The sequence below is a fragment of the Sorex araneus genome, chromosome 9 (assembly GCF_027595985.1).
Source record: "Sorex araneus isolate mSorAra2 chromosome 9, mSorAra2.pri, whole genome shotgun sequence".
NCBI classification, from domain to species: domain Eukaryota; kingdom Metazoa; phylum Chordata; class Mammalia; order Eulipotyphla; family Soricidae; genus Sorex; species Sorex araneus.
In genome coordinates, this window is record NC_073310.1 from 13,703,356 (window position 1) to 13,716,235 (window position 12,880).

General features: G+C 62.9%; 1 protein-coding gene across 1 annotated transcript in view; it reads left to right on the forward strand.

Annotated features, from left to right (window-relative positions):
* The window catches only part of MYO18B (myosin XVIIIB), a 234,299-nt gene that overhangs the window by 29,549 nt on the left and 191,870 nt on the right, over positions 1-12,880 (forward strand). Inside the window, exon 13 of the mRNA XM_055147110.1 lies at positions 8,918-9,091. Within this exon, the coding sequence (XP_055003085.1) occupies positions 8,918-9,091 (174 nt within the window). The remainder of the gene's footprint in view (positions 1-8,917; positions 9,092-12,880) is intronic.

Sequence of the window (12,880 nt, forward strand, 5' to 3'; positions counted from 1 at the left end):
AGGAGGTGGCCGGAGTCCATGCCTCTATACATGGGGCTCACCCTCCGGCCTGTCTCCGGGGCTTCTGGGCCGACTCCCCAGGCTCGTGGGAGGGGGGGAGACCCCCGCTGCTCTGCCCATCAGCGCCATTACCCTAAGCCCTGTCCCCTGCGTGCCCGGAGCCCAGGAGTCTCTCTGGCTGCATAGACGCCCGCCCTGGGGAGCCCGACTCTGCCCGCTGCCCCGTGTCACTGCACGGAAGCGGCCGTGACACACAGAGCCCGCTCGGATTGACTTGTTGCCCACGGACGCTGCCGCTGACCCGTGTGGACGACCCCGTCTCAGGCCAGCTTATAACGGGACGGGCAGGCGGCCTCCGCGCGCTGGGTACCTCCCCCCGCCTCTGCCCGCCCGCTGGGTACCTCCCCCCCCCGCCTCTGCCCGCACACTGGGTACCTCCCCCCGCCTCTGCCTGCCCTCTGGGTACCTCCCCCCCCCCCCGCCTCTGCCCGCCCTCTGGGTACCTCCCCCCCCCGCCTCTGCCTGCCCTCTGGGTATCTCCCCCCATCTCTGCCCGCCCACTGGGTACCTCCCCCCCGCCTCTGCCCGCCCGTGGGTACCTCCCTCCACCTCTGCCCGCCCGCTGGGTACCTCCCCCCCCGCCTCTGCCCGCCTTGGCGGAGGTGTCCCGGGGCAGACCCCAAGAAGCGGGGGACGCCGTGGTCACGCCAGCCCCACCCCCAGCCCCAGGTCTGTGCGAGCCCCCCTCCAGAAGCCGGGGACTGGGTCTGGGAGCGAGGAGGCGACCCCCCCCCCACACACACACCCCGGGTGAGGGATGTCCCCCGGCAGTGGCCCCTCGAGTGTTTCGTGACTTCTGTTGTTTCCGGAGAACCCGCGCCTCACGCGGCCTGCCTGCCCCTGGGAACATGGAGACAGTCTGAGGAGGTGTGGAGGGAGAGCGGGCCTTCTGCCACGGGCCCGGGCAGCTCTGGTCACTCGCCAGCCCCGGCGCTGCTGTTCGGGGCGGTACACGCACACACGCACACACGCACACACACATGTTCACACACATGTTCACACGCATGTGCCCACAGACGCGCTCACACGCACATACACGCAGGCATACGTGTACCCCCTCCCCACCAAACGCCTCTGGACCGAAGCCACCGAGCGGGGAGCCTCACCTGCCCGCCCGTGTGCAGAGTCTGAGGTGACCACTAGGCTCACCCACCTTCCTCCCGGCCCTTTGCTCGGACACAGCGTCAGGGCCTTCCCGAGGTGCTGGGCGGAGGGGAACGAGACCAGAGAGCCAGTTGTGCGGGGCAGGGTAGGCTGGGGGCCTGGGTGGAGGCAGGCCCGGCCCCCTAACCTGCTCCCCGGGAGACCCCCGCAGGAGGAGGCATCATGGCCCGCGTGCCCGGCCATGCCCGGCTGTTTCCTTGCAGAGAGCCGCTCGCGCTGTGGCGGGTCCAGGCTCTCTCCGTGCAGGAAGGGACCAAGGCCAGAGAGGGCAAGGGCCCGGCTCAGGGTCACACAGCGAGCGGGGGCTGAGGCGCAGACTCCCGTGTCCTTCCCGTAAGGGTCCTCCCGCCTGCTCTTCCTCCTCTCCCGTCCCCGTCCTCCCTTGGCCCTCCGCGGTCTCCCTGCCATGGGCCCGGCCTGTCCTCACTGTGTGTCAGAAAATATCCGTCCGGTTGGGGGAGGGAGGGTGAGTGGGTGAGGTCAGGAGACGCGTCTAGAAGGGAGCCCCCCCACCCCCAAAGCCTGGAGGGTCGCCCTACCTAGCAGGGTTCTAGGGCCTGGGGTCACGACCCCGAGACCCTAAGACAGAAGAGGTGCGGGGGACGTGTGTCTCTGTGTGTGTCTCTGTGTGTACCTGTGTGTACCTGTGTGTCTGTTTGTGTGTCTGTTTGTTTGTGTGTCTGTGTGTCTGTGTGTGTCTGTGTCTGTGTCTCTATGTGTGCTGTGTGTGTCTGTGTTTGTGTGTGTGTGCTGTGTGTCTGTGTGTTTGTGTATGTGTGCTGTGTGTGTCTGTGTGTTTGTGTCTCTGTGTGTGTCTGTGTTTCTGTGTCTGTGTGTGTCTCTGTGTGTGTCTGTGTTTCTGTGTGTGTGTCTGTGTGTTTGTGTGTGTCTGTGTTTGTGTGTGTGTGTTTCTGTGTGTGTCTGTGTCTGTGTCTGTGTGTCTGTGTCTGTGTCTGTGTGTCTGTGTGTATCTGTGTATGTGTCTGTGTTGTCTGTGTGTCTCTGTGTGTCTGTGTGTGTCTGTGTTGTCTGTGTGTCTGTCTGTGTGTCTGTGTGTCTGTGTCTGTTTGTATCTGTGTTGTCTGTGTGTCTCTCTGTGTGTCTATGTGTGTGTCTGTGTGTCTGTGCATCTGTGTCTGTGTGTGTCTGTGTGTCTGTGTGTGTCTGTGTGTCTGTGTTGTCTGTGTGTCTGTCTGTGTGTCTGTGTGTGTGTCTGTGTGTGTCTGTGTGTCTGTGTGTGTCTGTGTGTGTGTCTGTGTGTCTGTGTTGTCTGTGTGTCTGTCTGTGTGTGTGTCTGTGTGTGTCTGTGTGTCTGTGTGTGTCTGTGTGTCTATGTGTGTGTCTGTGTGTGTCTGTGTGTGTGTCTGTGTGTGTCTGTGTATCTGTGTGTGTCTGTGTCTATGTGTGTGTCTGTGTGTCTGTGTGTGTGTCTAGTGTGTGTCTGTGTGTGTCTGTGTTGTCTGTGTGTGTGTCTGTGTGTCTGTTGTCTGTGTATCTGTCTGTGTGTCTGTGTGTCTGTGTGTGTCTGTGTATCTGTCTGTGTGTCTGTGTGTCTGTGTATCTGTGTGTGTGTCTGTGTGTCTGTGTGTGTCTGTGTATCTGTGTGTGTGTCTGTGTGCCTCAAATCTCAGGACCAGGGTAGGATTCTCTCACCTGAGCCAGGCGTGTCCTTGGCGTGTCTGTCCCAGAGACCCCCCGCCCCCCACACCCCCCTCTGGTTTTGGATGAAAAGAGGTGGAAAACCTGCAGGGAACTGAGGCCTGGAGCTTCCCCTGGTCCGTCCAGGCCCCCCGTGCCCCTGCGGCCGTGCCCCCCAGGCTCCCCCACGCCCTGCCACGCGTGTTCTGTGCCCGAGTCCTGCAGCCGCCTCTGCCGGCGGCCTGGCCCCGTGCCCGGCAGCTGGTGCCGCCAGGCCTATTCTGGGCCACGGCGAGGATTTATTCTGCATTTCCTGAGCATATTGAATTCATTCATTAAGCGGGAATGGCTGCGCTGGGATGTAAACAATTATATTAAAAGGAAAACTGAGCCCAGAAGTGGCCTGGCGGGGAGGCAGCGGCTGTCGGGGGCCCTGGGCCTCGGGGAGGGGAGAGGACTTGCCTCCTGGGGTGCACTCGGGGGTCCGGTGGGTGGGGTGGTGCTGGCTGGCAAGTCCTGCACCCTCCGTGAGAGCCAGAGGGCTGGGGACAGGGGCCCGAGAGCCGGGCAGTGGGGAAGGTGCCTGCCTGGCTCGTGGTTCACCATGTTTGGAGCTGGCACCTCAGGGGTCCTCGGGGCCGGGAGTGAGCCCTGAGCACAGAGCCGGGAGTGAGCCTGAGCACAGAGCTGGGAGTGAGCCCTGAGCACAGAGCCGGGAGTGAGCCTGAGCACAGAGCCAGGAGCCAGCTCTGAGCACGGAGCCGGGAGTGAGCCCTGAGCACAGAGTCGGGAGTGAGCCTTGAGCCCTGGTGAGTGTGGCACAGCAGGTTGTACCCATTTGACAGATGAGTCATTTGGGGCTCAGAGAGGTGAACGAGGTCACAGAAGGTCAAGGACCCGGGGCAGGAAGAGCCCAGTGCTGGGCCAGGAGTCTGTAGTGCTCCGTCTTTCCTTACCTTTGTTTCGGTCGGGGTCTGCCCGGCACAGCTCGGTGGCCTGGGGGTCAGTCCCAGACTACTCACCCACGCTGGCTGGCGTTCACGCGGTGCTCCGGGCGTGTGCGGACACCGAGGGGCTCAAGCCTGGACGGGCACATGCCTGACCCCTGTCGCACACCTCCAGCCTGAGTCTGTCTTTAAAGCTGGCCTCCCCTCTCCCCATGCTCCCTCTCTCCCTCTTCCTCCCTTCCTCCCTCCCTTCCTCCCTTCCTTCCTTCCTTCCTTCCTTCCTTCCTTCCTTCCTTCCTTCCTTCCTTCCTTCCTTCCTTCCTTCCTTCCTTCCTTCCTTCCTTCCTTCCTTCCATACAGGCCCAGCATCCGGCCTGACTGTGCTTGCTTGGGACCCCCAGGGCCGCACCCACACCCAGTGGTGCTCGTGGCCTCGTGGTGCTGGGGTCTGAGTTCTGCTTTTGCCCCTGCCAGGCCTGTGCCCAGCTGGCCCCCCCACCCCTGGCTGTCACTTCCCGTCACACTGCGTGTCACCGGCTCGTCGGCGGGTGGGACCAGCCCCCGGAGCCTTCGCTGCCTACAGGAGAGCGAGTGCTGGCCACAGGCCGGGGCCCCCCCTAGGACCCCCAGCACTCAGGGACTTCCCTTGGGCGCCAGCCTGGTGGCCCTGGGGTGGGCCCCACACCAGCTTGTCCCTGCTGTTCCCCGTCACCTCTCTGCTGAGGCGTCCCCGAAGCATCTGTCCCGCAGCTCAGCTTCCCTTGCGTGTCCCACCCCAGGGCTCACCCCGGCCTTAAAACCGCTTCCTGGGAGAGAAGCCTCCTGTTGGCAGATGGGGAAACTGAGGCTCGGGGCGGTGACGTCTGGGCGTCTTGCAGCCGGGCGGAAAACCACCTCTGGGCAATGAGCCTGGTTCTTCGCCCAGTGCCGCCCCCCCCCCCGCACCCCTCCCCGGAGTCATGTCCGCCCTGACCCTCCAGTCTCTGGGTCCAGGGAGCTCAGGAGGCCCCCAGCCCGGCCGCCCTCTCTGGCGTGAGCCCTGGTGGGCCTCGGCCTGGAAGCACCCGGTTTGCATGGCGCCCCCTTGGTGTGGCTCCCGAGCACTCTTTTTCTAGAACGCCTGTTCCGGAGTCCCCGGAGGTCCAGCTGCCAGGGCACAGGGGACACTTCCTGTGGGGTTCTGGGCAGCTGTGCGGCCATGGGGCTTGCTGGCCACTCCGTCCGGGCAGCACTGCGGGGACGGGCTGCAGACGGACAGGCGCCCTGGGGCAGGGCCCCTCCAGGGCTGGGCACGAGGGCGGGGGTCTATTTGTTCCCATGTGTGGGGCTTCATGGCACCCAGTGGGGCAGGGGTGCAGCGAGCAGGGCCCCCAGAAGCGGGACGGGGCGTGACCTCTAAAACGGGCTGCGTTTCCCAAAGGGTCAACAGCTGCGTCCTGCCCTGCGGCCCCTCCGTTCTCCCCCTCTGACCCGCTGGCGCTGCTCAAAATTAGAGATGGCCGGTGAGCTCCGAGTGGTCAGCGCTGACCTCCCCGCACCCGTCTGGCCGCAGAACCTCACGGAGTCCCTGCCGGAGCTCCGCCTCCAGGGGGGGCAAAGCCCACTGCAGAGAAGGGGGAAACTGAGGCTCCAAGAAGTGAGGCCCCTCCCCCAATCCCCGCCCGTCCCTCAGTAGAGGCAGCGGAGGTGGGATTCGAACTCTCCGGGCTCCTGAGCCTGGCCTTTCCTGGGGGCCGTCGGTGGCCCCTGGGCTTCTCGCGGGCCTGCGGGCAGGCGGCCTCTCGCTTCCCGGCCTCCGAGCCGCCTGGGAGGAGATGTGGACCAGATGCAGAGCGCCCTAAATAAACAAGTCAGAGAGCCTCGGTAATCCACGGCAGGGAGGCTATTGTTGGAAGGAGAAACCGCGGTTATTAATAAAGGCAGGAGGCCGAGTAATTGATAGCAATTGGGCTGGTGGCGCAGGGAAGGGGCGGGGATCCCTCTCTCCTCTCTCCCTCTCCCTCTCCCCCTCCCTCCTTCTCTCTCTTCCTCCCTCCCTTCCTCCCTCCCTCCCTCCTCCCCACTCCCTCTTCTCTCTCTCCCCTCCCTCTCCCTCTCCCTCTCTCTTCCTCCCTTTTTCCCTCCATCTCCCTCCCTCCTTTTCTCTCTTCCTTCTTCCCTCTCTCTCTCTCCCTCTCTCCCTCCCTCCCTCCTCTCTCTCTCTTCTGTTTCCCCCTCTCTGTGTCCCCTTTCCCCTCTCTCCTCTCTCTCCCCGCTCACTCCCTCCCCTCTCTCCCTTCCCTCTCTCTCTCTCTGCCCTTTCTCTCCGCCTCTTCTCTGTCTCTGTCTCCCTCTCTCTCTCTGTCTCTCTCTCTCTGCCCTTTCTCTCTCTCCGCCTCTTCTCTGTCTCTGTCTCTGTCTCCCTCTCTCTCCCTGCCCTGTCTCTCTCTGCCCTTTCTCTCTCTCCGCCTCTTCTCTGTCTCTGTCTCCCTCTCTCTCTCTCTCTCTCTGCCCTGTCTCTCTGCCCTCTCTCTGTTTCTGTCTCTCTCTGTCTCTCTCTGCCCTGTCTCTCTCTGTCTCTGTCTGTCTGTCTCTCTGTGTACTGGAAGGGAAAAGCCCACCCGTGTCGCAGGTAGAATTGGCTTCTGGGAGATTCCGCTCCCATAGCAGGCCCTTGCTCCCCTCTCTCCGCCTCTCCTCTGCTCGCCCTGCTCGCATCCCAGCCCGCCTCTCGGACAGGGGGACTCTGGCCCCAGGGCCCCCGCACGGCTGTGGCTTCTTTCACTGGCCGGGGTCTCCCTGAGACAGGACGGGCTCCCGTCACTGTCACCAGGCTCTCCTGGGCAGAAGCCCCTTCCAGGGGCCCCACAGGCTTGGCTGCTCTTTGTTTCGTTTTGGTTTGGGGGCCACGCCTGGTGCAGCCACGCTCAGGGGCTTCTCCTGGCTCCGTGCTCGGGGGGGGGGGGGCTACTCCCAGCGGGTGCTCGTGGGGCCTCAGGGTGCTGGCGGCCTCTCTCCTGCCCTTTGCACAGTCTCCCTGGCCTCACACTCCCCGTGTGCCAGGCCCCGAGCGTCCTCAGGGCTGAGAAACTGCACCGGGCTCGGATCACGGCCCTCCCGTCCTTTCCCACCGCCAGCCGGGACATTCCACGAGCAGCCACCAGGGGGCGCCCCTCTGGCGAAGCTCAGGCAGGGCTGCATGAACTGGAACTGCAGGGTCCCTGGAACTGCTGACTGTGCCTCAGGGTTACATCAGACACCCCCCCACACACCCCACCCTGACCCCGGCTCTCTGGACACGCTGCTCGGGAGGAACAAAGATGCAGACAACAAACAGCGGCCCAAGCTGGGCCCCCTTGCCGGAACCTTCTTCGGGCTTGAATCATCAAAGCAAAGACTTTGATGAGGGAGGCCAGCCTCTGAGCACCCCGTTGGCCTTGACCCCTCGGCCCTTGGCCGCAGCTCCTGAGTGGGGTTCAAGGTCAAGATGCTGGTGCGATAGTACAGCAAGGGAAGGCGTTTGCGCTGCATGTGGCCGACCCGGGTTCAATCCCCGGCATCCCCTAGGGTCCCCCGAGCACTGCCAGGAGTGATTCCCGAGTGCAGAGCCAGGAGGAACCCCTGAGCCTCATCTCGGTGACCCCCAATTCCAAAGAAAAAAAAAGCTGTTAGTGCCGTGTGGGATCCTCCCGGCAGCGGGCAGGGTGGCTGGGCTCGGGGGAGGGGCGAGGGGGCTCTCTGGGCACTTTTCTCCCGGCCTCCTCCTGGTGTTGGGTGAGAAGGCCCCTGGACGGGGTGTGTGGGTCCCTCGGGAGCAGACCCTGGGCAGGGGAGCTGCACCCCTGCGTCCCTGAGGACCAGCCCTGACCCGGCTGCTGTGCCTTTCTCCTTTTGCTTTCTTCTCGAAGATGATTGTTTTATTCTTCCTACGGGCCACACCCAGCTGTGCACGGGGGCCACTCCCAGCTCACAGGTGCTCAGGGAAGCCCGTGAGGTGCAGGAAGGTGGCGGGCGGGGGAGGGGGATAGAGCTGGGTCAGCCACATGCCAGGCACGGTTCCTCCTGCGCGTCCTCTCTACCTGTCCCCTGTGGCTTATTTTAGATGGCCTTGTGAAAGCCTGCGGAGCGGCCCCCTGTGTCTTCCCCCGCCTCTCCTTATCATCCATGCCAGCCTCGTGGGCCTTCCTGGATTTTCTCTAGCGCACCGTCCATGTCCCTGCCCCAGGGCCTTGGCACTGTCGCCCTTTTCCATCTTTGAGATACCGCCAGCTTCGGTTGCTGTTGGAGTCTGCTCAGACCATCATTCTAGACCAGGAATGCCTTCCCCCAAACCCAGTTCTTGCACCCCTGTTTTCTTTCCTCCTGAGAGAGGCAGGGAGAGAGGGCAGAATGAATCACCCCTGACTCACTTTCTGAGCGTGTCCATCGTCTCACTCTCGTGACTCGTTGTACGCTTCAAGCGTCATTTCGCTCAGCACGGTCTTCCTGCTGGCTAGCGCAGTGCCTGGCCCCGAGAAGGGACCCCCCCCAAAGTACGCCTGGAGCCCGAGGGTGCATGCTTGAGGGGGAGGTCAGGGGACAGGCAGCTGGGAGGATGGACGGAGAGCAGGGCGGCGGACACGTGGGTCAGGTGGGGAAGTCACCCCCTTTGACTAATCACTCCCCAAGCCCCCGTTAATTTTGTTATTTTATTTCTTTTCATTGTTGGCAGCCTGGGGAGGGGGCACTCCTGGTAATGCTCGACCAACTGGGCCCCACGGGTCCAATGCAGCAGCCCCCGAGCTGTGGTGTTGCCGGGGACCCCCAGGACTCCACCGTCTGGTTCAGGGCGGAGGGGGGGAGCTTGCAGGGCTGGGGTTTCCTGGGCGCGGTCTGTTCTTCAGCCCCGTGAGTGGCTGTGCAGTGCCTGACTCCCAGCCTCGCTCCCACTGCCTGCCGTGGCCAGGGGGAAGGGAGCCAGGCACAGGGCGTGGGAAACGGGGCTCTGAGGAGGAGGAGTCTGGGTCCCTGTGTCAGGGGACAGGGCGGCGGGGAGGTGGCGAGACTCTCTGAGCACTCTAGCCGCAACCCCCCCCCCCCGCCCGGGACCTCACCCACCACCCCCTCCCCCCTCCCCTCTCCCCGAGCAGTGGGCCGGAAGCAGTTCATGCGGTTTGAGTGGGCCAATCACGCGGCCGAGGCCCTGGGCTGTGAGTTCGAGGAGCTGAACACGGCCACCTTCAAGCACCACCTGCGGCAGATCATCGAGCAGGTGACCTCGGGGTCAAGTCAGCGGACACCCGGGGACCAGGAGGCCAGCTCAGGTAAAGCACAGAGCCCACCGGGGGGACATGCCAGCCTCCTCCTGCCCTTCCCCAGCCCCCAGCGCCCGGCGCCTCTGGGTCCTCCGGGAGGTGGCGCGGGAGGAAGGGGCTCTGTGGGACCCTCGAGCTCCCTCTGTGCTCAGAGAGGGGGGACACGGAGCAAGGGCAGCACTCACACCCCCCTGGGACAGCAGCTTGGCAGGTCTTGCATGGGGGGCGCCTGAGATGAGGCTTGGCGGGGGGGGGTGTTGGGGGCTCGGCCCAGGGCGTGGCCTGTTGGCTTCTAGAGGTTTGTCTTTGGGCCGGTGGTTGGGGGCCACCGGGCCGGCCTGACTGTGCTCGGGCCCTCCAGGGCTGGGCCCTATGGGGTGCCGGGGGTTGAACCGGGGTCGGCCACCTGCCAGGCAAATGCCTGGACCCCAGGGTGTCTCTCGGCCCTAAGGGAGGGATTTGACTCTCTGACCCACCCAGGCGAGGCAGAGGGCCTTGGGCCAGGGACTGACTTCTCGAGGCTGCTCGGCCTGGAGAAAGACTGAGGGTGGGTGGGATGGGGGTCACGGGGGGGGGGGGGTGTTTGCTGTGACCTCCACCCTAGATGGGGCTGAGGGGTAGAGATGGGGCATGAGGATGCAGGTATGGCCCGGTTTTATGGACAGGGGTGACTGCATGGGCCCTGGGGGCAAGTGAGGGGCCACGGGTGCCTCCCAGGATTTTGGCCCACCCCACCAGAGGTATCAGGGTGCTTGACCTGAGGTTAGGAAAGCAGAAGGACTCTGCACAGCACCTGCTGGAGTGCTGTTTGCTGAGCACCCTGACTCCGGCAGGAGAGGGCCAGAGGTCCCCGAGAGGCAGGAGAGGCTCAAGAGTTTCTGGAGCTCAGACACCCCAGGACTGGGGGGAGGGGGTGCTGGGCCAGTGGGGAGGCCCCTTGGAGCTGTGGTTTGGGGCCCACCCCTTCTTGGGGCCCTGCTCAGCCTCCCAGACACGCGGCTGCCAGCCATTGCCCTTGGCCTCGGTGACCTTCTGTGACCTTCTGTGGCCTTCTGGGCTTCCACACGGGTCCCAGGATGAGCCCTTTGCCCTCCCCGCTCGGACACCCCCCACCTCTGAAACACACCCCTGCACGGACATGTGCGCATGTGGGCACAGCCGCAGGCAGAGCTCAGACACCCAGCACCCAGGGGCACATACATGCAGGCACGCAGCACATGTGTGCCCCTGACACATGCCAGGCTCATGCGTGCCCCGCACACCCACATCCAGGCACCAAAGTGTGCAGCCCCGCGTGTGCGTGCGCATGCTCCTTCACAGACACACACGCCGCACCCAGCTGGCACCCCTCTGCCCCCTTCTCAGCCCGCGTCTCCGGGGCAGCCGCGGCTGGGCGGGTGGGGCCAGGCCTGGGGAGGGGGGTTAAGGCGGGTGGGAGGGGCTTGGGTGCCCGCGGGGGCTGGGAGTGCGAGGAGCCGGCTTCCGGCACACGCGAGCGTGCACAGGTGTGGAAATCTGTGCTGCTCCCTCTGTGCAGGCTCCCAGGCCCCCGGATGCGTGTACATCCTGCTCACTTGTTAGGTTGTGGTGTCAGCGCCACACCCGGCGCTGCTGGGTGGCTACTCCCGGCTCTGTGCTCAGGAAAAACGTGGTGTTGGTTATCACCAACACTAGGTCCGATCCATTCAGGCAAGTGCCTGAACCCGCCCTATCTTCCCAGGTCCCTAAGGCTGGGTGTTCACGTGTGTGTACACGTGTGTGCATGCATGCATGCGTGTGTGTGTGGCACATGTGTGTCTCTGCTGCTGTGTGTATGTGTCTGCGTGTGTGTGTGCAGCACATGTGTGTCTCTGCTGCTGTGTGTATGTGTCTGTGCGCGCGTGTGTGTGTGGCACATGTGTGTCTCTGCTGCTGTGTGTATGTGTGTGTGTGTGTGTGTGTGTGTGTGTGTGTGTGTGTGTGTGGTGCAACTGAGACCACAGCTGTCCGTGGAGCTTTCAGCATTCTTTTCATCCCTCCTAGTACCCCGGGTGGGCGCCTTCCCATCTCACTCCGTGCTCTTCCCTGCCCGACATTAAGCGTCTTTTGTGCGAGGAACCGTATATTATCTAATCCGCGCGCTATTATTGAACATTCAACCATTGTCTCCACAGAGTGATTTTTTGTCGATTTTACCAACAATGGGGAGAGCATATGTACCCAGAAATCTTTGTTTCTCTGAATATTTCATTAGGAGAAAAGCCTAGGAGTGAAATGATTAAGGCCAAGTCTAAGAACATTTCACGGATTCTAATACAACATTGTTAGACTCCCTCCCGCGCCACCCCCCAGCCCGGCCCCAGCCACGCGCACACCTCTGAGGGGGAACAGGGAGCAGTCAGCATTCACGCAGTGCCGCCTGTGGAGTCAGATCCCGAGGACTCGAGAGCCAGAGAGAGAGAGAGAGAGAGACAGAGAGAGACAGAGATAGACAGACAGACAGAGACACAGAGACAGAGATAGACAGACAGAGACAGACACAGAGATAGACAGACAGAGTCACAGAGATACAGAGAGATAGACAGAGACACAGACACAGAGACACAGAGACATAGAGATACAGAGAGATAGACAGAGATACAGAGACAGAGACACAGAGACATAGAGATACAGAGAGATAGAGACACTGAGACAGAGACACAGAGACATAGAGAGAGACAGACACAGAGAGACACACACCTAGAGACAGAAACACACATACACACACACACACACACAGACCTTTTCCTACGGCGAGGAGGTAGTCTGAGGTCCATCAAGCCCCCCCACAGCGAAGACCCAGCTGCACCTTGTTCCTTCCAGCTGGCTCCCTTGGCCGAGCCTCTCCACCTTGTCCCCTGGCCAGCAAATGGTCAGACCCGGCCTGAGCTCCCATCTCAGGGCCCTGCAGTCCAAACCCCCCCACCCCCCGGAAGCTGAGCGAGCAGTGGCAGTGCCTGGGGGCAGGGAGTCGGGCCGGGGACGTGCTGGGCATAGGGCACTGGTGTGGCTGACCCGTGAACCCTGGGTCCTGCCCTTCCACTGTAAACTGACAGCCACTTAGCGCAGGGTCTGCGGCGGGATCGTCGCCTAGACGATCAGTCCTGTGGTCTCGGTGGCTGTCATGCCTTTATCTCCTGCCTCAGTGGGCCCACTGGCCAGCAGGGGTAGAAGAGTGGAGAGCCGCTGCCCTAGAGAGCAAGCCAGCAAGAAGGCCAGCGGGTGACCCGCCTCCCCTGCACGGTCACTGATTCTCCAACACACACACACACACACACACACACTGTCTTACACACTCATGATCCTTCCATGTATCGGGTCTGTTCTTGGGGTGCCACTCCCGGCAGTGCTGGGGTGGGGGTGGGGAACGACCATGCAATGCTGGGGACGAAAGTTGGGGGGGGGCTCTTGCATGCAAATCCTGCATTCCAGCCTTTGGAGCCGCCTCTGTGCCCCCTGACTCGTACCTTCCTGTGGGGGGGGGGGGCTGGCTGGAGTGCCGTGGGTGCTTGTTCCACAAGCAGAGTATCGAGGGGGCGGGGAGGAGGAAGGGCCAGAGCGAGAGAGAGCACAGTGGGCGGGGGGGGGGGGGGCGCCACTGACCTTGTGGAGGGCGCTGGCCTTGCGCGCAGCCAACCCGGATTCCATGCCGGCATCCCCTCCGGTCTCCCAGCCCTGAGTGTAGAGCCAGGAAGAAGCTCTGAGCACCACTGGGTGTGGCCCAAAAGCCAAACCAAATAATAAATAAAAGAGGGAAGGAGGAAAGACAGGTGCCAGTGG